General features: G+C 43.2%; 2 protein-coding genes across 6 annotated transcripts in view; both read right to left on the bottom strand.

The window, feature by feature from the left end:
• Positions 1-2,310: 2,310 nt before the first annotated feature.
• Positions 2,311-7,441, bottom strand: nsun5 (NOP2/Sun RNA methyltransferase 5). Of its 2 annotated transcripts, XM_019873198.1 has the most exons (6): positions 7,032-7,441; positions 5,872-6,583; positions 5,060-5,267; positions 3,846-4,010; positions 2,881-3,108; positions 2,311-2,327 (listed from the first exon to the last, which is right to left on the bottom strand). In XM_019873198.1, the coding sequence occupies exons 1-5, from the start codon at positions 7,242-7,244 to the stop codon at positions 2,919-2,921; spliced, it is 1,488 nt and encodes a 495-aa protein (XP_019728757.1). In that variant the 5' UTR covers positions 7,245-7,441; the 3' UTR covers positions 2,311-2,327; positions 2,881-2,918. The 2 variants fall into 2 exon arrangements, with proteins under 2 accessions (XP_019728757.1, XP_019728755.1); XM_019873196.1 differs by lacking the exon at positions 2,311-2,327 and having other exon boundaries at positions 2,849-3,108.
• A 1,104-nt stretch (positions 7,442-8,545) lies between these two features.
• Positions 8,546-14,448, bottom strand: part of mybl2a (v-myb avian myeloblastosis viral oncogene homolog-like 2a) — a 10,021-nt gene continuing 4,118 nt past the window's right edge. For all 4 annotated transcript variants that reach the window (XM_019873185.1, XM_019873186.1, XM_019873187.1 and 1 more), the window contains 7 exons: positions 12,843-12,963; positions 12,662-12,715; positions 12,320-12,543; positions 11,022-11,724; positions 10,251-10,493; positions 9,967-10,167; positions 8,546-9,576 (listed from right to left, as the gene is read on the bottom strand). In XM_019873185.1, coding sequence (XP_019728744.1) covers positions 8,983-9,576; positions 9,967-10,167; positions 10,251-10,493; positions 11,022-11,724; positions 12,320-12,543; positions 12,662-12,715; positions 12,843-12,963 — 2,140 coding nt within the window. In that variant the 3' untranslated portion in view covers positions 8,546-8,982. The remainder of the gene's footprint in view (positions 9,577-9,966; positions 10,168-10,250; positions 10,494-11,021; positions 11,725-12,319; positions 12,544-12,661; positions 12,716-12,842; positions 12,964-14,448) is intronic.

Below are 14,448 nucleotides of genomic sequence, written 5' to 3'. Positions count from 1 at the left end.
CATGTCTGAGTTTGGTTTTTTTTCTTGCAACATGCCAACCTTGAATAAAAGTATCATTGTGTTGTGTACAGATAATCCCACACTCTTTTGGATAATATAGCATATTGCTCAAATAAATAAAGTACAATGAACCCCCGCATTCAAAAATGTGTCTATTGCAGACTTTGGGGTGATGGGCGCATCTTGTCTCCAGTGCAGTGGCTGAAAAACTAACATCACTGGTCTTTGGGACCATCATCAAAGCCCACATCCATGTGTTGTGCATATTTTATATGTGTTAATAATTGAAAGGCCTTTTGAAATATTCACAGAGACTGCAGCATGGGTGTTTGCCATTACTTTGCGAATGTATGTGGCATTTCTGCTTTCATTCGGTCACGTTGGACTTGGTAATCTCGTCTCTCCATGCAGTAATTATAATAATATTAGAATTATTCTATGCATCAGGTTTATCATTAACATTCCATTAGCTTTAGGTTGTTTTATATATATATATATATATATATATATATATATATATACATACATTCATTATTATTTTAATTATTAGTCATTTTATTTAATGATGGTATTATTATTAGTCCGCACTTTTTGTTGTTGTTCTATTTAATTATTACTTTGGTGTCCTTTTTTTTTCCAATATTTAACTCTTTCCAAAAATTTAGTATTTATGGTTTGTTCATTTGTTTCATGAATGAAGAGCGTCTTAAAATCATTTGTCTTCCTCTTCTTCTTGTGGAGTTTACAGTCCTTGCTGCATTGACTTCAGCTCGACGGTATTAAATGTGATGGTTGCAATGACCTTTGACCCCACGCCTATAGCCCTACCGGGATTCTGTCTGGTCTTGGCGGTGTTGTCAGCTGTGGACGTGTGCATGCATAGTGTAGTTCACACACTGTCTCAGTCATCCATGCAGCTGTCAATCTGCTATATGTATGCACCGATGAACAGAAATACACACACACACACACACACACACACACACACACACACGCACGCACGCGCGCACGCGCACACGCACACACTCACACACACACACACGCAATCTAGTTTTCAATCTCAATTTCAGTCACTTGAAAAATGTGTGCCATCTAAGCAATTTTGCAACCATTGTGTCAGACACAAATGAGTATCATATGAATGATATTCGATGTTCAGTCTGACAAGGGAATATAAACAGGTCAGCACATCTAGGACAAAAGTACACGATGTTCCAAATAATGTGACGTCATTTGAAATGTGAATATCTGTCAAGCCTTGGCAGACAAATGTGAAACGGGCTTCCTGTTGAAAAATAAAATATATATTCATAAAAATTCCAACAACAAATACAGTATTCAAATATTTTCTACTCTTGTCCTTCACTACAGAGGACTAACACACAATCACAGGCATTTAAAATAGGATTTTTGCTCTTTAAGCAGAGGGACATGCATCATGCTAATTCCTTTTAAGACCTTAACCCAGGCGTAAGTATTGTTCTATATTCTCATTTTTTCAATGTTTTCAACAGTCATTTTCAACAGTGCCACTAACGCTAACCCAACACTATTATTATCAGAAACCACAATAACAAAGATCCTCTTTTTTTTCTACAGCTAAGCTTGTTCTTGCCCAGTAAGCATGTCCACGAACACAGCTCGGGTGTACACTTGACTAAAACATTAGCGGTGATTACTGTAATTACAATGATTAAAAAAAATTAACAATTTGTTAAAAACGATTCAAAGTACCTCAATGAAAAGGATCTACTCAGCAAAATTTAAAAATGTTTTTCAGGTGCCTTAATAACTGTAACATGGCCGTGTCAAAATAAAGGGAACACTTAAACAGCACAATGTAACTCCAAGTGCTCCCTTTATTTTTATTTATTTATTTTTAGCAGTTTATATACAAAATATCTCCTCAGTTTACCGTTGACGGCACACCAGTGTTTCTTAACATAAAAAATATTAAATAACTTTTCCTAAGGTGTCCTCCAGTTCTGGAATGACACAAATCTTACGATAGCGTGTGAAGACCACCCGCGTGAAATATTGTGGGTTCTGCTTTATTAAAAATTCTGTCATGTACGAACGTCAAAACACGAACACCACTTTAGACATCAAGTAATTGAGGATTCCTCAATGAGGAATGCATTTCAATTCATTGAACGACCTGTGAAGCGATCAGATACAATTGAATGTACTCGACCATACAAACAAAACAGAAAACCTTCATTGTAAATGAAAAATGACAAAAGCACCGGGGGACCGGGTGGTAACACAGCATGTAGACCACACCTTGAAAAATCTTCTCTTCCCTCGACAGCGCTGTGAGAAAACACCTCCGTCGGATTGGAGGAAAGAGTATTAAGTGGGGGCCGAGAGTAGGGCGAGGCAAAGTGGGAGGGATGAGAGGACAATGAACGATGTGAATGTGTAATGTGAAAAAGGAGGGTCGGGTCGACAGCAGGAAGAACAAAGAAAGACAATGGAAATATACCTGACACTCACACACGCCACTAAATTGCAAAAATAAAGCTCCTTCGTAAATGTGGTTAAAGCACCCCCTTCGGGTTATGTTGCAATCTGCACTACATATTCACTCTGTTTTTTTATTTGCTTGATGCTCTATCACAAACTTGAGCTATTCGTGGAGTAGTCAGAATTAGTTTTTCTTGCCAAAACCTAACTGGTGTCCGTCCAGTATGGAAATGTTCAGTAGCTAATAAGGATAAGTGCTATAAAAATATTGAGTGATGAATGGAAATGAGGGACGTTTTAAACAATGAGGAAATACAGTATTTGGTTCACATGTAAGCAAGATTGACCAGAGGAGCATTAGAAAAGGCACTGAAAGTTTTATTAACATGTAAAGTTTTTAATGAATTTGAAAACCTTACATTGTGAAATCCTGTTGTGTACAAAATGACAATTCAGTCGTTCAAGTCCATTATTACACCTGCGCTTTTCTTCTTCTTCCTTCTTCTCTTTCTGGTCTTTTTTTCGCCCATCGCACTGACTTCGGCAGGCGTTGCTTTGTCCTCGCACTCTAAAGCTTCAGGTTCATTGGGATTGGCTTCATGGAACTCCTCACAGGCAGGTGGGCAGGTCATCTCGGGATGCCTTTAATGCACAAACGCATTGATCAAGAGTGGATGCTTTAGGATTTATGCAGTGTTTAGTTTAAGATGTCAATCAATCAATCAATCGTTAAAATTCTCCAAATAAGAAGGAAAGTGTTATGGCTTCAAGCTATGTCTCTCCAAAAATGTTCATTCAAAGTACATTCGAGATTTCCATTTTCGCTAGCCAAATGCAAGTCCAATTAGCTTATTGCTAACAAACAATATGAAACTCCATTAATGGGCTAATGGAAATTAGCATCATTATTGCAGTTATTTTAACCCATCAAACAAATGATTTTATACAAGCAGTAACAAACAACTCGGACATACAGTTCTTTGTTCATGAATTTAAATCGTTCCACTGTTGGCGAACCAAGGTAATATTTTCCACAGAAATTTTGTTTTCTGTATACTTTGGGAACCACTTGTATTGTGGTAAGTGGCGGCCATTTTGGACAAGTTTTATCCATGGTCAATGTAAACAAGTCTGTGTAATGATAATAATGATGTTAGTGGGGCACAAGTAAAAGCACAACTGAGCAATTTAGCAAGTTAGTGGGTGCAGTTGAAATAGCGGTGCGCTCAAAAGACAGAATTTTACAGTATCACCCTCTGCTTGCAGGGTCTTTTGCTGGCACCAATAAATTAGTCCATATCTATACCTAAACAGTTCAGAGGGTAAGTTCAGAAAGATATGTCTAACTTTACAGTTTTCTCCAATTCAACATGATCTACCTTATTTGGACCATTAGCTGTGGCATCAGATTCTCAGTTTCATTGCACCGCTCCAGCAGGGCCACAAAGAATCCATGCGTGCGCGTCCCGTTGACGCTTGCCCGGAGACACTGAGCGAGGGTCGGCAGGCCTCGTTCGGGCCACTCAGGCAGCAGAGGAACCAGCCTGCGGGGGACACATGACACAAGAGATAGAAGGTCACTCGACAGTCCAACCAGGAAGACACATAGCTTTAAATCACATAATATGAGAGCATTTGTTTAAGGGACAGAAGGGAGGCTGGCTCCAGTCCTGTTATACGGGGCCAAGCCCTGCTGTAGGTACTTTATTTTGGAAAAAAAAAAAAACATGCAGATATTGCCTTCACACTAAGAGTAGGAATCGCCAAGCAATAACGAGATCATCATTTGTGAGCTTCAGTTTTTTTTAAAACATACATCAGCTTCCATGGGGGGGGGGGGGGGGGAATAAAAAACAAACAGTGAACTACAACTAAAGGACAGAAGTGGAATGGGCTGGGGCAAAAAGTCAAATAATTTGACCACGACGATCACAAAAATAGGTCAATGCAAAATTTTTGCCCAAGGCATTGCCGGCACGATTGGACGCCATCTGCAGACATTTCCAGGCCCAAAACTTCCATTGAAGGCTATCTAAACCCCTCATAATCTTTTCACCGTTAATTTCCACCCACTATTGGTGGAAAGGTAACATTTGCAGTCAGTGAGAATTTTCTATGTTAGGGGATCCCCTCTTCAGGTGTCAGAACAATGATTAAATGTTTAGCATAGTTGATATGAGTTTGGTACCGAGAGTTGCTTGGAAATGGGGTCTAGCATACCCACTAAGATGTTATCATTTCTGACTGCGATTTGAACCCTGTTCCCGTGGCAAAGTCAGAAATCCATCGTATCATTCAGCGACAAGGTAATGTGTTTTTTTTTTTGTTTGTTGTTTATTTTTTAATCTGCCATCACTGATCAGAACATAGTTACCCTAGCATTGCTAGCTGGAATGTACTGCATTGTGTTTGTAGACTTGATAAGATGTGTTGGAAATGAAAAATTAATTTCTGTTAAAATGCCAAAGCTACACTTAAAAGTTTGAGACACGTCTGTTGTCAACACATCGCTAATCCGTTGTCAAAGGATTCAATAGTGAGAGTCGTAAAATTGAATTTTTGAGGCATGGTGGAGTGGATTGAAAGCGTGTACCTGAAGTTGGGGTTCTGCTGCAGACAAGCCGTTACGACCTCCTCGTTTTCCTGCCTGTGGATGGAGCAGGTGGAGTAGATCAGGCGCTTTACACGGGGGAACCGGAGGCCGTGATTCAGGCAACGCAGCTGGAAGGAGGCCAACGAAGCCAGACGAGACGCGTCCTTCTCAGGGTCGGCAGGCGAGCGGTCCTGGAGACACACCATCCCTGAAGCACGCACGTGCACACAAAAGGCAAATCATTTCACAACTTTTTGTACCACTTCCATCTAAAACCTATAAAAACTGATCTTTAAAAAAATATATATATATATTTACAGTATATGTAATTTTTTTTGAGAGTTGAAGTAAAAACAACAGGTTGTCATTCAAATAACAATAACATTTGCAGACTAAGTAAATAAATTAGCAAGTAAATTGTGGCAAGATCTTCATTATTTCAGTGTGCTCCATGTACTTTTTGTCATGTTTGTTTGGTACTGTGTTGGACCTAACAGATACGGATTTTTTTAAGGCCAATTTACATATTTGTCAGAGTAAAATTTCCAAAACTGTTTACTTTGCTAATAAAATAAAAACAGAATAAATAAAGTAATTTCTTTCTTGGTCCCTTAAAGCCATCACCAAAAAAAGATAAGAATTACAGGCATCACATTTGACTGTCCAGAGAGAATACTTTGCCCTTTAGTATGTGCTTAGAGAGAAAAAAATCTAATATCAGACAGTTAAATCATCCAGCCGGTTAATAACTTTAATTAATGAAAGTAAAATATGTGCCTTGGCTAAATACAGGTGGGAAAACACGGTTGGACCTGAACCGCTGCATGAGGGATCAAGTATGATGTATTCCACGTTGCTGTACAACTTGCTGTTCGGGTCCACCTTCAGGAAGTCCTGATTCGCCAGCTGATGACAGGTGACGCCGGCTCGCAGCAGGAGGGTGGACATGGTGGCCAGACGCTTGGCATCCAAATCAAAAGCGAACAGCTTGCCTGTGTTCTTCATGAGGGCGGCCAGGTGGCTGGTTTTATTTCCCGGGGCGGCGCAGGCGTCGATGACGTGGCTCTCGGGCGGGGCCTTGAGGAGAAAGGCCGGGAGGCAGCTGGCTTTATCCTGGAGGATAATGTGGCCTGCCTTGTACAGGAAGTGGTCATGGAAGTCCGTTTTAGGTGGAAAGACAAGTACCTCTGGTAGGTGGAGGTCCTTCACAAATTCTCTGGCCTTTAGTGTCAAGTCATCCAACTTGATAGCCTCCCCCTTGTAAGTAAAGCCATCTCTCTTGAGGTAGTCCACAGTGTCCTCCACGGTCGTCTTTAGGACGTTGACGCGCACGTACCTGGGCAGCTGGTCTCCAACAGATTGTCGGACGTTACTGGCGAGCAGATCTTCATTCTTGCTGACCTTCCTCTTGACTTTCATAAGGGCAAGCGCCGCCTGCAATCTGGAGCGATGCTTCATGATCAGCGCCTTCCAGGACCCGCCGCACTTGAGGCCTTGGCCCATGAGCAGGTCGAAGACTAGAACCTGTTGTGGGGGGAAAAAGTATTCATTCTGAGATACAGAATAAACTCAAGTGTTACCATTCACTACTGAAGGCCCTGGCTCAAACCAAGGTTATTTTAGTGAATGAAAACAAACAAACAAAATGGCTAATAATAAAGCTGAAAAAACATTTTCGTTCATGGAAAAAAAAAGAGAAAAACTACATTTTAAAAACTATCCATACTTTCAGAAAAATGTCCTTCATTTTGGACTGTCAAATAATTTATTACATGAGCCTTTAGGGTTCATTTTGAATATATTTATCTCAGTATGACAGCAAAGGCTGTTAGCCGGAAGTCATGTGACTTTTCACATCACACAAGATATGTCACTACGCAAACAAAAAACAAATTCGAAAGTTATTATAACCCTGCCTGGAACACACTGAAACACCCTTTACGACAGCAAATATAAAACTTCCTTTACACACCTTGGCCAAGGGCATCTTCAGCTTCGTGTGCTTCAGCAGCTTGGTGGACACGATGATCTCCTCCAATATGGACGAAAACTTCTGGGTCTCGCAGACCAGAGCGAAGAGCTGCTTGATGTTGGCAAATTTACTTTCGTACACGAGCGTTTTGAGCGCACCCAGCTGCTTCTCCACCTTGTCCAGGATCTCGGCGGCTTTCGTGTACAGCGCCATGGCGAAGAGAACCGTTCCACTAGATCGACAGCCTCGCGATGTAAAGGCGTTCGATGCGTCCACGCTTACACTTACTGATCTTGTTCAGGCTAATACACAGACACGAACATGGCGAGAGGCATTAATTTTACAAGTTGGACTAACATATTATTTTCACACACACGTGCAGGAACTCGTAGGCATAACCCCGGAAGTGAACCACGCATCTGACGTCACCAATTGCGTGATAAGTAGAGTAACCGAATTAATACAGCATGGCTTTAACGCCTGTTAAAATAAATGTGAAAGATTTATTTTTGATGGTACCTTAGAAGAAATTGCTGCCTGACGAACTAAGTTTTGTGTAAGGTACAGTTCATTCAATGTATTGTTCTTCAACAGTTTCTTTTTCTAAAATCATACACCAAAATACACTGTGCCGGAAAATTAAATATAACTCAGGTGCATGCATGTGCAATTAAACAGCGAATTTAATCAATTTTAACTTTTAAAGCTAAACGTAGCCCTTAGGGGTTACAAACCTGGTTGTGCCCAAGGTCCACAGTACTAATCCGTTCTGTTAAAAAAAACAAAAAAAAAATAACATGATCTCACTTAAGCAGAATGGTTGAAGTCTGTCGGGGGGGGGTCCCCCTCCTCCCCCTCCTCTGTCCTATTGTTTTCTTTTCACATCGAAGTTATCAGGTACTGTACTTAACAGCGAACCGCTTGGCTTCCCGTTCCGTCTCCCCCTGTTGGTCATTGTTTTGTTTATGTTCTTCTGGGCCGGTTGTAACTGGGAAATTCCTGTTTTTTTTCCATACCGGTACTAGGCCAATATATTTGATTTTGATTCACTCCGTGTAGTTGTAGTCCGATGTGGCGTTCTTCTTAAAACCTTAAAAATAAAAAATGCTACAAAGCCAATTTTTTTTAAACAATTTTAACAGTTATGTACTATTGTATTTTCTGCATTGTTCTTGTTTGATTGCTTCCAAGTTTAGGACAAAGTGCTGATATAATCAACAGAAATTCTGGTGATTTTATCACACATTTGCAGTAGCAAAAAAATTAAAAATCTTCAATCCTAGTTCCTCTTCTTTGATGGCTTCAGGAGTGACTTCCAACTGTTTTCAATTCAGTGCCACTGCGTAATACTGCCAATGCAGTTAACAATGACACCAAACTTGGGTTAGTGCCATGCTGGTCTAATCACAGTTTTTATGATGTGTGAAATTTTAAAGGCAGAGGGGCCCTAAAAATTAAGCAAGAACAACAATGGACTTCATAATTTAACTTAACAATTATTACAAAAAGATTGATATTGACAAATTCTTTTATTATGGGAAAGGACACCATGGCTCAAAACTCAAATTTACAAAATGTTCTATTGCGCTTGTTCACATTCGCTTGTTCACATTCGGGTTGCTTGTGGGCTGGAGCAGATCCCATCTGACCTTGGGCCAGATGGGGTGCGTCTGTGGTCTGGCTGAGCCAATGGCAGATCACAGGACAGACAAATGGTCATGCCATTGGCTGGCAACCAGTTCAGGGTTTACCCCGCCTACTGCCCGAGGAGAGCTGGGATAGGCTCCAGCACATCCGCAACCCTTGTGAGAATAAGCGGATGAGAAAATGGATGCATGGATGAAACACAGTCAAGTGTCTGACGATTGCAATTTTTTAAAACCGACTTAAGAAAAATAAGTAATTTGTATATCAGTTGCTCACAGTTTACAAATCTGACAGAGTCACCGGATTACTTGGACAGTCTCTGTTTCGTGACCCCTCCGGATTTCCTGCCAGTCTTTGTCTTCAAAGAGTTCTTATAAAGAAGGAGTCTCTCTGTGGTGTGAGGTGGCATGCGATTCCGTTTAGCCCGTACGATACAGGCTGCCATCGGACAGAGCCTGTCGAAGCCCCCTGAGGTGGCGGGTACTGCCAGCAGTCTCTTGGCAACGCCCTGCAGTTTTGGAAAGCGAGTGGCGGATTTCCAGTAAAGCAAAATGGAACTGTTTCCCCACAGCGGCTCTGACAGGTACACGTCAAGTTCTGACGTCACAGTCTTTGACGGAAGCTGGGGGATGTACTCATCTGCCTTGCGTTTGACGCCAGCGAGATTAGTGGCGTCACAGTTGTCGTCTGAGCTGGCCCTGGAGACCTCCGTTAGGACGGCGGCTGCTGTTCCCTCTCTCCCCTCCACCTCATTTTTCTGATCTTCCGCTGCCACTGCTGCAGGATTAACCGAGTCTGCTTGGCTCCCAAGTGCAGCTTCCACAATTGTGCGAGCCTCATGTTTTGTTGGAGGCGTGAGGAAGCCTGCCTGGTCTTCATGGTGGCCATCAGTGAACGTCTGCACAAGACAAGTGAGAATTTTATCGTGCAAATCATAATAGAGCGTTGTTTCCACCAAGCACAAACGTTTGCTTAGGTTATGCATTCCTGTAGTGTTCTACTGCTAGGACTTTGAAGTGAACTTATTCATTCATGAGTTATTTAAAACAAAAACAACAAAAAAAGTACAAATTGCACAGATAGAGGGCAGCAAGAGAAAGTCTCAACAACAGAACAGCAATTTGAGCACAAGGGACTTCAAACTATCAGACCGTGTTTGTATAGAGGCACCTGATTTTCAAAATAAAACTTTTCAGACTCTGATGATATTTGTATTCATTATCACTGTGGAGCCTGGTACCAAATGGCTTAGAGACAGCTCAGTGGTTGGGGAGTGAAGAGTACATACCTTCAATTTGTTCCTGGGGTCAAGCATGGCAGCTGCAACCAGGTCTTTTTGGTGAATAAGGGACTGGAAGTGAGTATGCAGGCCCGTGCGTAGGGCCTTTTTGAAGTGGATGTAGTTCGTGTTACAGCCCTCCAACGTCTTATCGAGGCCAACCAGAGAGGTCAGGACATATGAGATCGCCAATGCATTTCCTAACAAGACCTACAAGCGAGAGCAGGCCAAAAAAATGATACTCACACATTCTCTTCAAACATCTAGTTGACCGATGTCAGTGAATTCCATACCTGCAAGGCTTCCTGGAAGGGCTCCAGGAGAGCCAGAATATCGAGCACTTGCTCCCTCTTCACCATGATCAGAGGCGGGGCGCTGGACGTGTCGCTTGCCTCGCTGCGAGCCTGCGCCAGCACGGTGAGGATGCCGTTCCAAGCGGACTCCTGCACCATTCTGCGCAAGGACACCATCATGGAGTTCCAGCGACAGTGGTTGGAGGGCGGACACAAAGACACGCCGCACTCCTTCAACAAAACCTTCATGAGGACACACAGAGTAGACGGCACGATTTGATTTGGCTCCGTCAACTATGTGTAACTTACTGTACTTCTCTCCTCCCCCCACTATTTGAACCCTGCAGCTTTTAATGTGACATTTTATTGGTCATTTTTGACAAGCTTCTAGCCGGCAATAGATTTACCCATAGTTTCGTCACATTTGACCAATGAAATTACCAAACATATCATACTGGACCAATGAACATTCATATTGAATGAAATGCATTCATATTGAATGTTCATTAGCCATTTGCGGTTAGGGTGCGCATCATTTACGTTTCCCAACCCTGTACGAAACTATGAAGTGGCAGTGCTTACTCACATCGTCCTTGACGGGTTGAATCCCCAACTATAAAATGACTTTTTTTTTTTCAGGAAAAAAAACACACCATCTTGTTTCAGACTCTTTTTCAAAGCCACGAGCGATATAATAAATACAACGAGGGATAAATTGTTAGTAAAAAGAGAGCAATATAATTTCATAGCATGAGCATGCATTTTTCCTACCTCACTCCAGTACGTACTGCCCCTGAAGAAAGCCACAACATTGTGGACATGTGAGAGGAGGTTTTCGACCACTCTGGAGTTCTTCAACGCCTCGCTGATCACCACCTGCAGCGTTTTTGCCACGCAAGCAATTCTGGTTCCGATCTTGAGCTCAGAAAATGGGGACTCGGAATCGGGCATCCGGTCTGACAGAAAGGCCACTATCTCATCTCCGTCGGGCTCCCCTCTGCTCGACGGGCACATGATCTTGTAGTCACAGAACACGCTGTTAGCAGCCAGCACTTCTTTCGCGTGGTTGATGAGGACATAGCCAATGCTCTGCGGGAAGATGCCGTAGCCGAGCAGAACGCCCTCCAGCTCCTTGGCTATGGCGCCGCTCAGGTCTTTATGGCTCACGTGACGGAAGGCCACGGTGGGCCGGCGAATCTGCCACGAATCACTGATGAAGTGGAACTGCACAATGACGATGGGCTCATCCACCAGATTGGACTGCGTGCCTGCCCAGAGGTCACAGGTCACATGAATGGCGCCCTCTCCATCTTCGGATTTGCATAGGGAGGCCTTTAAATCACGGATGAGCTGAGGTTTGACGGTCCTCTCCACGTCGTCATAAAGCTGCAAGCTGACGGCACGCTGGGACAGCTTGTGGTATTCGGGTCCGATGGTGCCCATGAGGGACCGGAAACCGGCTCCTTCAACGAAACTGAGTGGGAGGAGGAGGAAAATGCAATGACTTTTTTATATGCTTGGAAAATTCTAACCGGCTCTCTGTTTGATGGCGGGGGCCAATGACGACGACAACTCTTGCAAGCTCAGAGCTAAACCTCTTAACATTTAAATACCTCAAACAACTGGAAAAAAATACAGGGTGTCCCAAAAGTCAATATACACTTTCTTTAATCTTGGTAGGTTTTCCGTTGCCCATGGCCAAGACTCCTCAATTAACAGTGGAGCAGGATTGCAAAACTAGCACCTGGCAAGAAATTCTTGGGTCTCCGACTGCAGTTTAGTGCCAATTTAAGGTTTTCTCACTGATCCTATGCAATGTAACAATTTACACTATCCATGGCAAGTTTCTTGAAACAGGACCTATTCTTGACAAACCTAAGCCTAAACTGCAAACAGCTTCGTGTCTGTCCAAACGGTGTCATGTAAAAGAAAGAGTTTTGGTTTGGACTAATTCATGGAAAGAAATCCTGACCTAACCATTGTGTCGACGACACAGCAACTAAGCCAATAGTCTCCAACCAACCACGGACACAATAAGGCTTCTCGAGTGAGCAGCGTTATGAACCTACCTGAGTGGGAGCATGTCCTCAGCAATCATCCTCAATGCAGCGTCAAGAAACTTTTTCTGATCCACCGCATCTGCTGCTGGTGCCGGGGCAGCGACCCCACTGGAGCTGGGACGGGTGGGCAAGGGGGCATTGCTCGGAGGCAAGGTCCCTTTCGATGTGAGAGTGTGCGTGGGTGGCGTGGACTTCTTCTGGACGATTTTGCACTGCTCTTTTATTTCTTTGGCCTACAGGAATGCAAACAGTGCAAAGCCCAGCAGGGAGGAAAAAGAAGAATTCTCTCAAGTCATGCTTTTCAAAGAACGTTTTCAGGATCTCATACTGCAGAACCAACAAGGAGCTTACCATTTCAGGAGTTACTGGCGAGGTGTCCAATAAAATGTCACATTTGAAGTTCACCTGCAAGATACAATAAAATGCGAGTTTGTCATAATCTCCAAGCATGTTGGCCACGGTGGGTTGAGAAAGAATCCTCACCAACAACAAGAGGCACATAAGATATTTGTCTTTTAAGATGTGTTCATACCTTTCCTTCCACAAACTGCTGAATATCAACGGAGATGGTGTCTGACTCCTTTTTGACCTGGCCCGATTCGGCTTCCATTTTGAGCGTGCCGTGCCAGCGGCTCCTCACTGCATGCTCTGTCCTGCAAATAGTGAACACACACAAACATCATCCACATCTTTGTGTGTTCCATATGGATGCCGTTTATTCAATAAATTCCTTCTCCTCGGTCCCACTTTATATCTGTGGACAAGGGATTCGAGGCTCTAATCCCTCATTGTGTCCGAGGACCGGCAACCCAAGGTCAAGGCCAAGGAATTGACTCCCAAGGACCAAGGACCGACCTTCGGTCCTCGAGCCGGTCCTCGAGGCCAAGGACCGGATCGAGGAACACATCCCTGATTTTTGCATTTGGGCGAAACCCAAAAAGTGCACGCTGGTTCTGCAGTGTACATTAATTGTAAACTTACATCAATTATAATTCATAATCTTTGATCAATCATAAACCCGGTGCATTTCAATGCATTTCCCGGGATTTTGGTATTTTTCTCTTCAGTGCCGTGGAGCCAATTTTATGCGATGTATTTTTTTTTGTTTGAGTGTTGACACTTTTGCACCAGGTGATGGCGCCACAGCCCAACTAATAAATTAGCATGCAAACCGCTCACTGCAGTCCTTTGAAGCTTCGATGAAGCTTGAAGTTGATGGCTGATATTGGACACCGTATTGCACTCACCGCACGCGTGGATGCGCGTGCACGTGCGTATACGCGCGTGCACGCGCGCGACATATTTTTCGCATTTTTCTGCAAAAATTTTGATGAAAACCTTTCATGGGCAGGGTGCTCTTTTATTTTGATAACTTCCGCTAATAGCTGCATGCTTCTTCTTTGAAAGAACACAACAGGAAGTATGCTGGCCCAAATGTTTTTAGCTTTGAGACTTTTGTTTGTTGTCAGCTTTGAAGCAGTCAGTTGCATGCTCGAAACCGACTCTTATTGACACATACTACGAAGCTTTTGCAGAAGTGCGCCGGGGTAAGATGCACAGACGCGTGCGTAGCCCCCGCGTTCACGGCCGCGACAAATGTTTCGCATTTTCTGCAAAAAATATGAATAACACTTTTCACGGGCAGCGTGCTCTTTTATTTTGATAACTTCCGCTAATAGCTGCATGCTTCTTCTTTGAAAGAACACAACAACACAGAAAACTAAATCCTAAACAAACAAAGTCCAAAGTATCAAACAAAAACCATGACTGAAGCTCAAAACTATCAATAACAAAAACATGACCAAAAAACATGATCTAAACATGACTGACAAACAAACATGACAGCAGCAAAAAAGCAACAATGACCCGACAATTAGTGATGTGCCCGACTGTGCCGAGGCTCCGATGCGTGTGCCGAGTAAACCGGAAGAAAATCTGCGAAGCGCGCTTCGAGGCATGTGTCGATTTCGCTTGTGGCCACGCCCGATGCCTCGGAACGCGCGTTGCTCCGCCCGAAGCTTCGTGAGACTGGATTCCGACATCACCGCCAACATAGTTTCGCGGGTGATTCGAAATAAAACGGCTCACCGGGACGACAATGAGCTGACAGGTGACACTGACTAGAGATAAGATCCGGC

Source organism: Hippocampus comes, unplaced genomic scaffold (assembly GCF_001891065.2).
Source record: "Hippocampus comes isolate QL1 unplaced genomic scaffold, H_comes_QL1_v1.1 scaffold28, whole genome shotgun sequence".
In the NCBI taxonomy this organism is placed as follows: Eukaryota; Metazoa; Chordata; class Actinopteri; order Syngnathiformes; family Syngnathidae; genus Hippocampus; species Hippocampus comes.
The sequence above is the reverse complement of the archived record's forward strand: the minus strand, read 5'-3'. Positions and strand labels throughout refer to the sequence as shown.

What these genes read in the sequence shown, in the direction of transcription:
- nsun5 (XM_019873198.1), bottom strand. Translation starts at nt 7,244, where the DNA reads ATGGCGCTGTACACGAAAGCCGCCGAGATCCTGGACAAGGTGGAGAAG. An exon ending in CAGCAGAACCCCAACTTCAG is followed by an intron (nt 4,011 to 5,059) that starts GTACACGCTTTC and finishes TGTCCCCCGCAG; the next exon opens with GCTGGTTCCTCTGCTGCCTG. An exon ending in CAGCTAATGGTCCAAATAAG is followed by an intron (nt 3,109 to 3,845) that starts GTAGATCATGTT and finishes TGTGCATTAAAG; the next exon opens with GCATCCCGAGATGACCTGCC.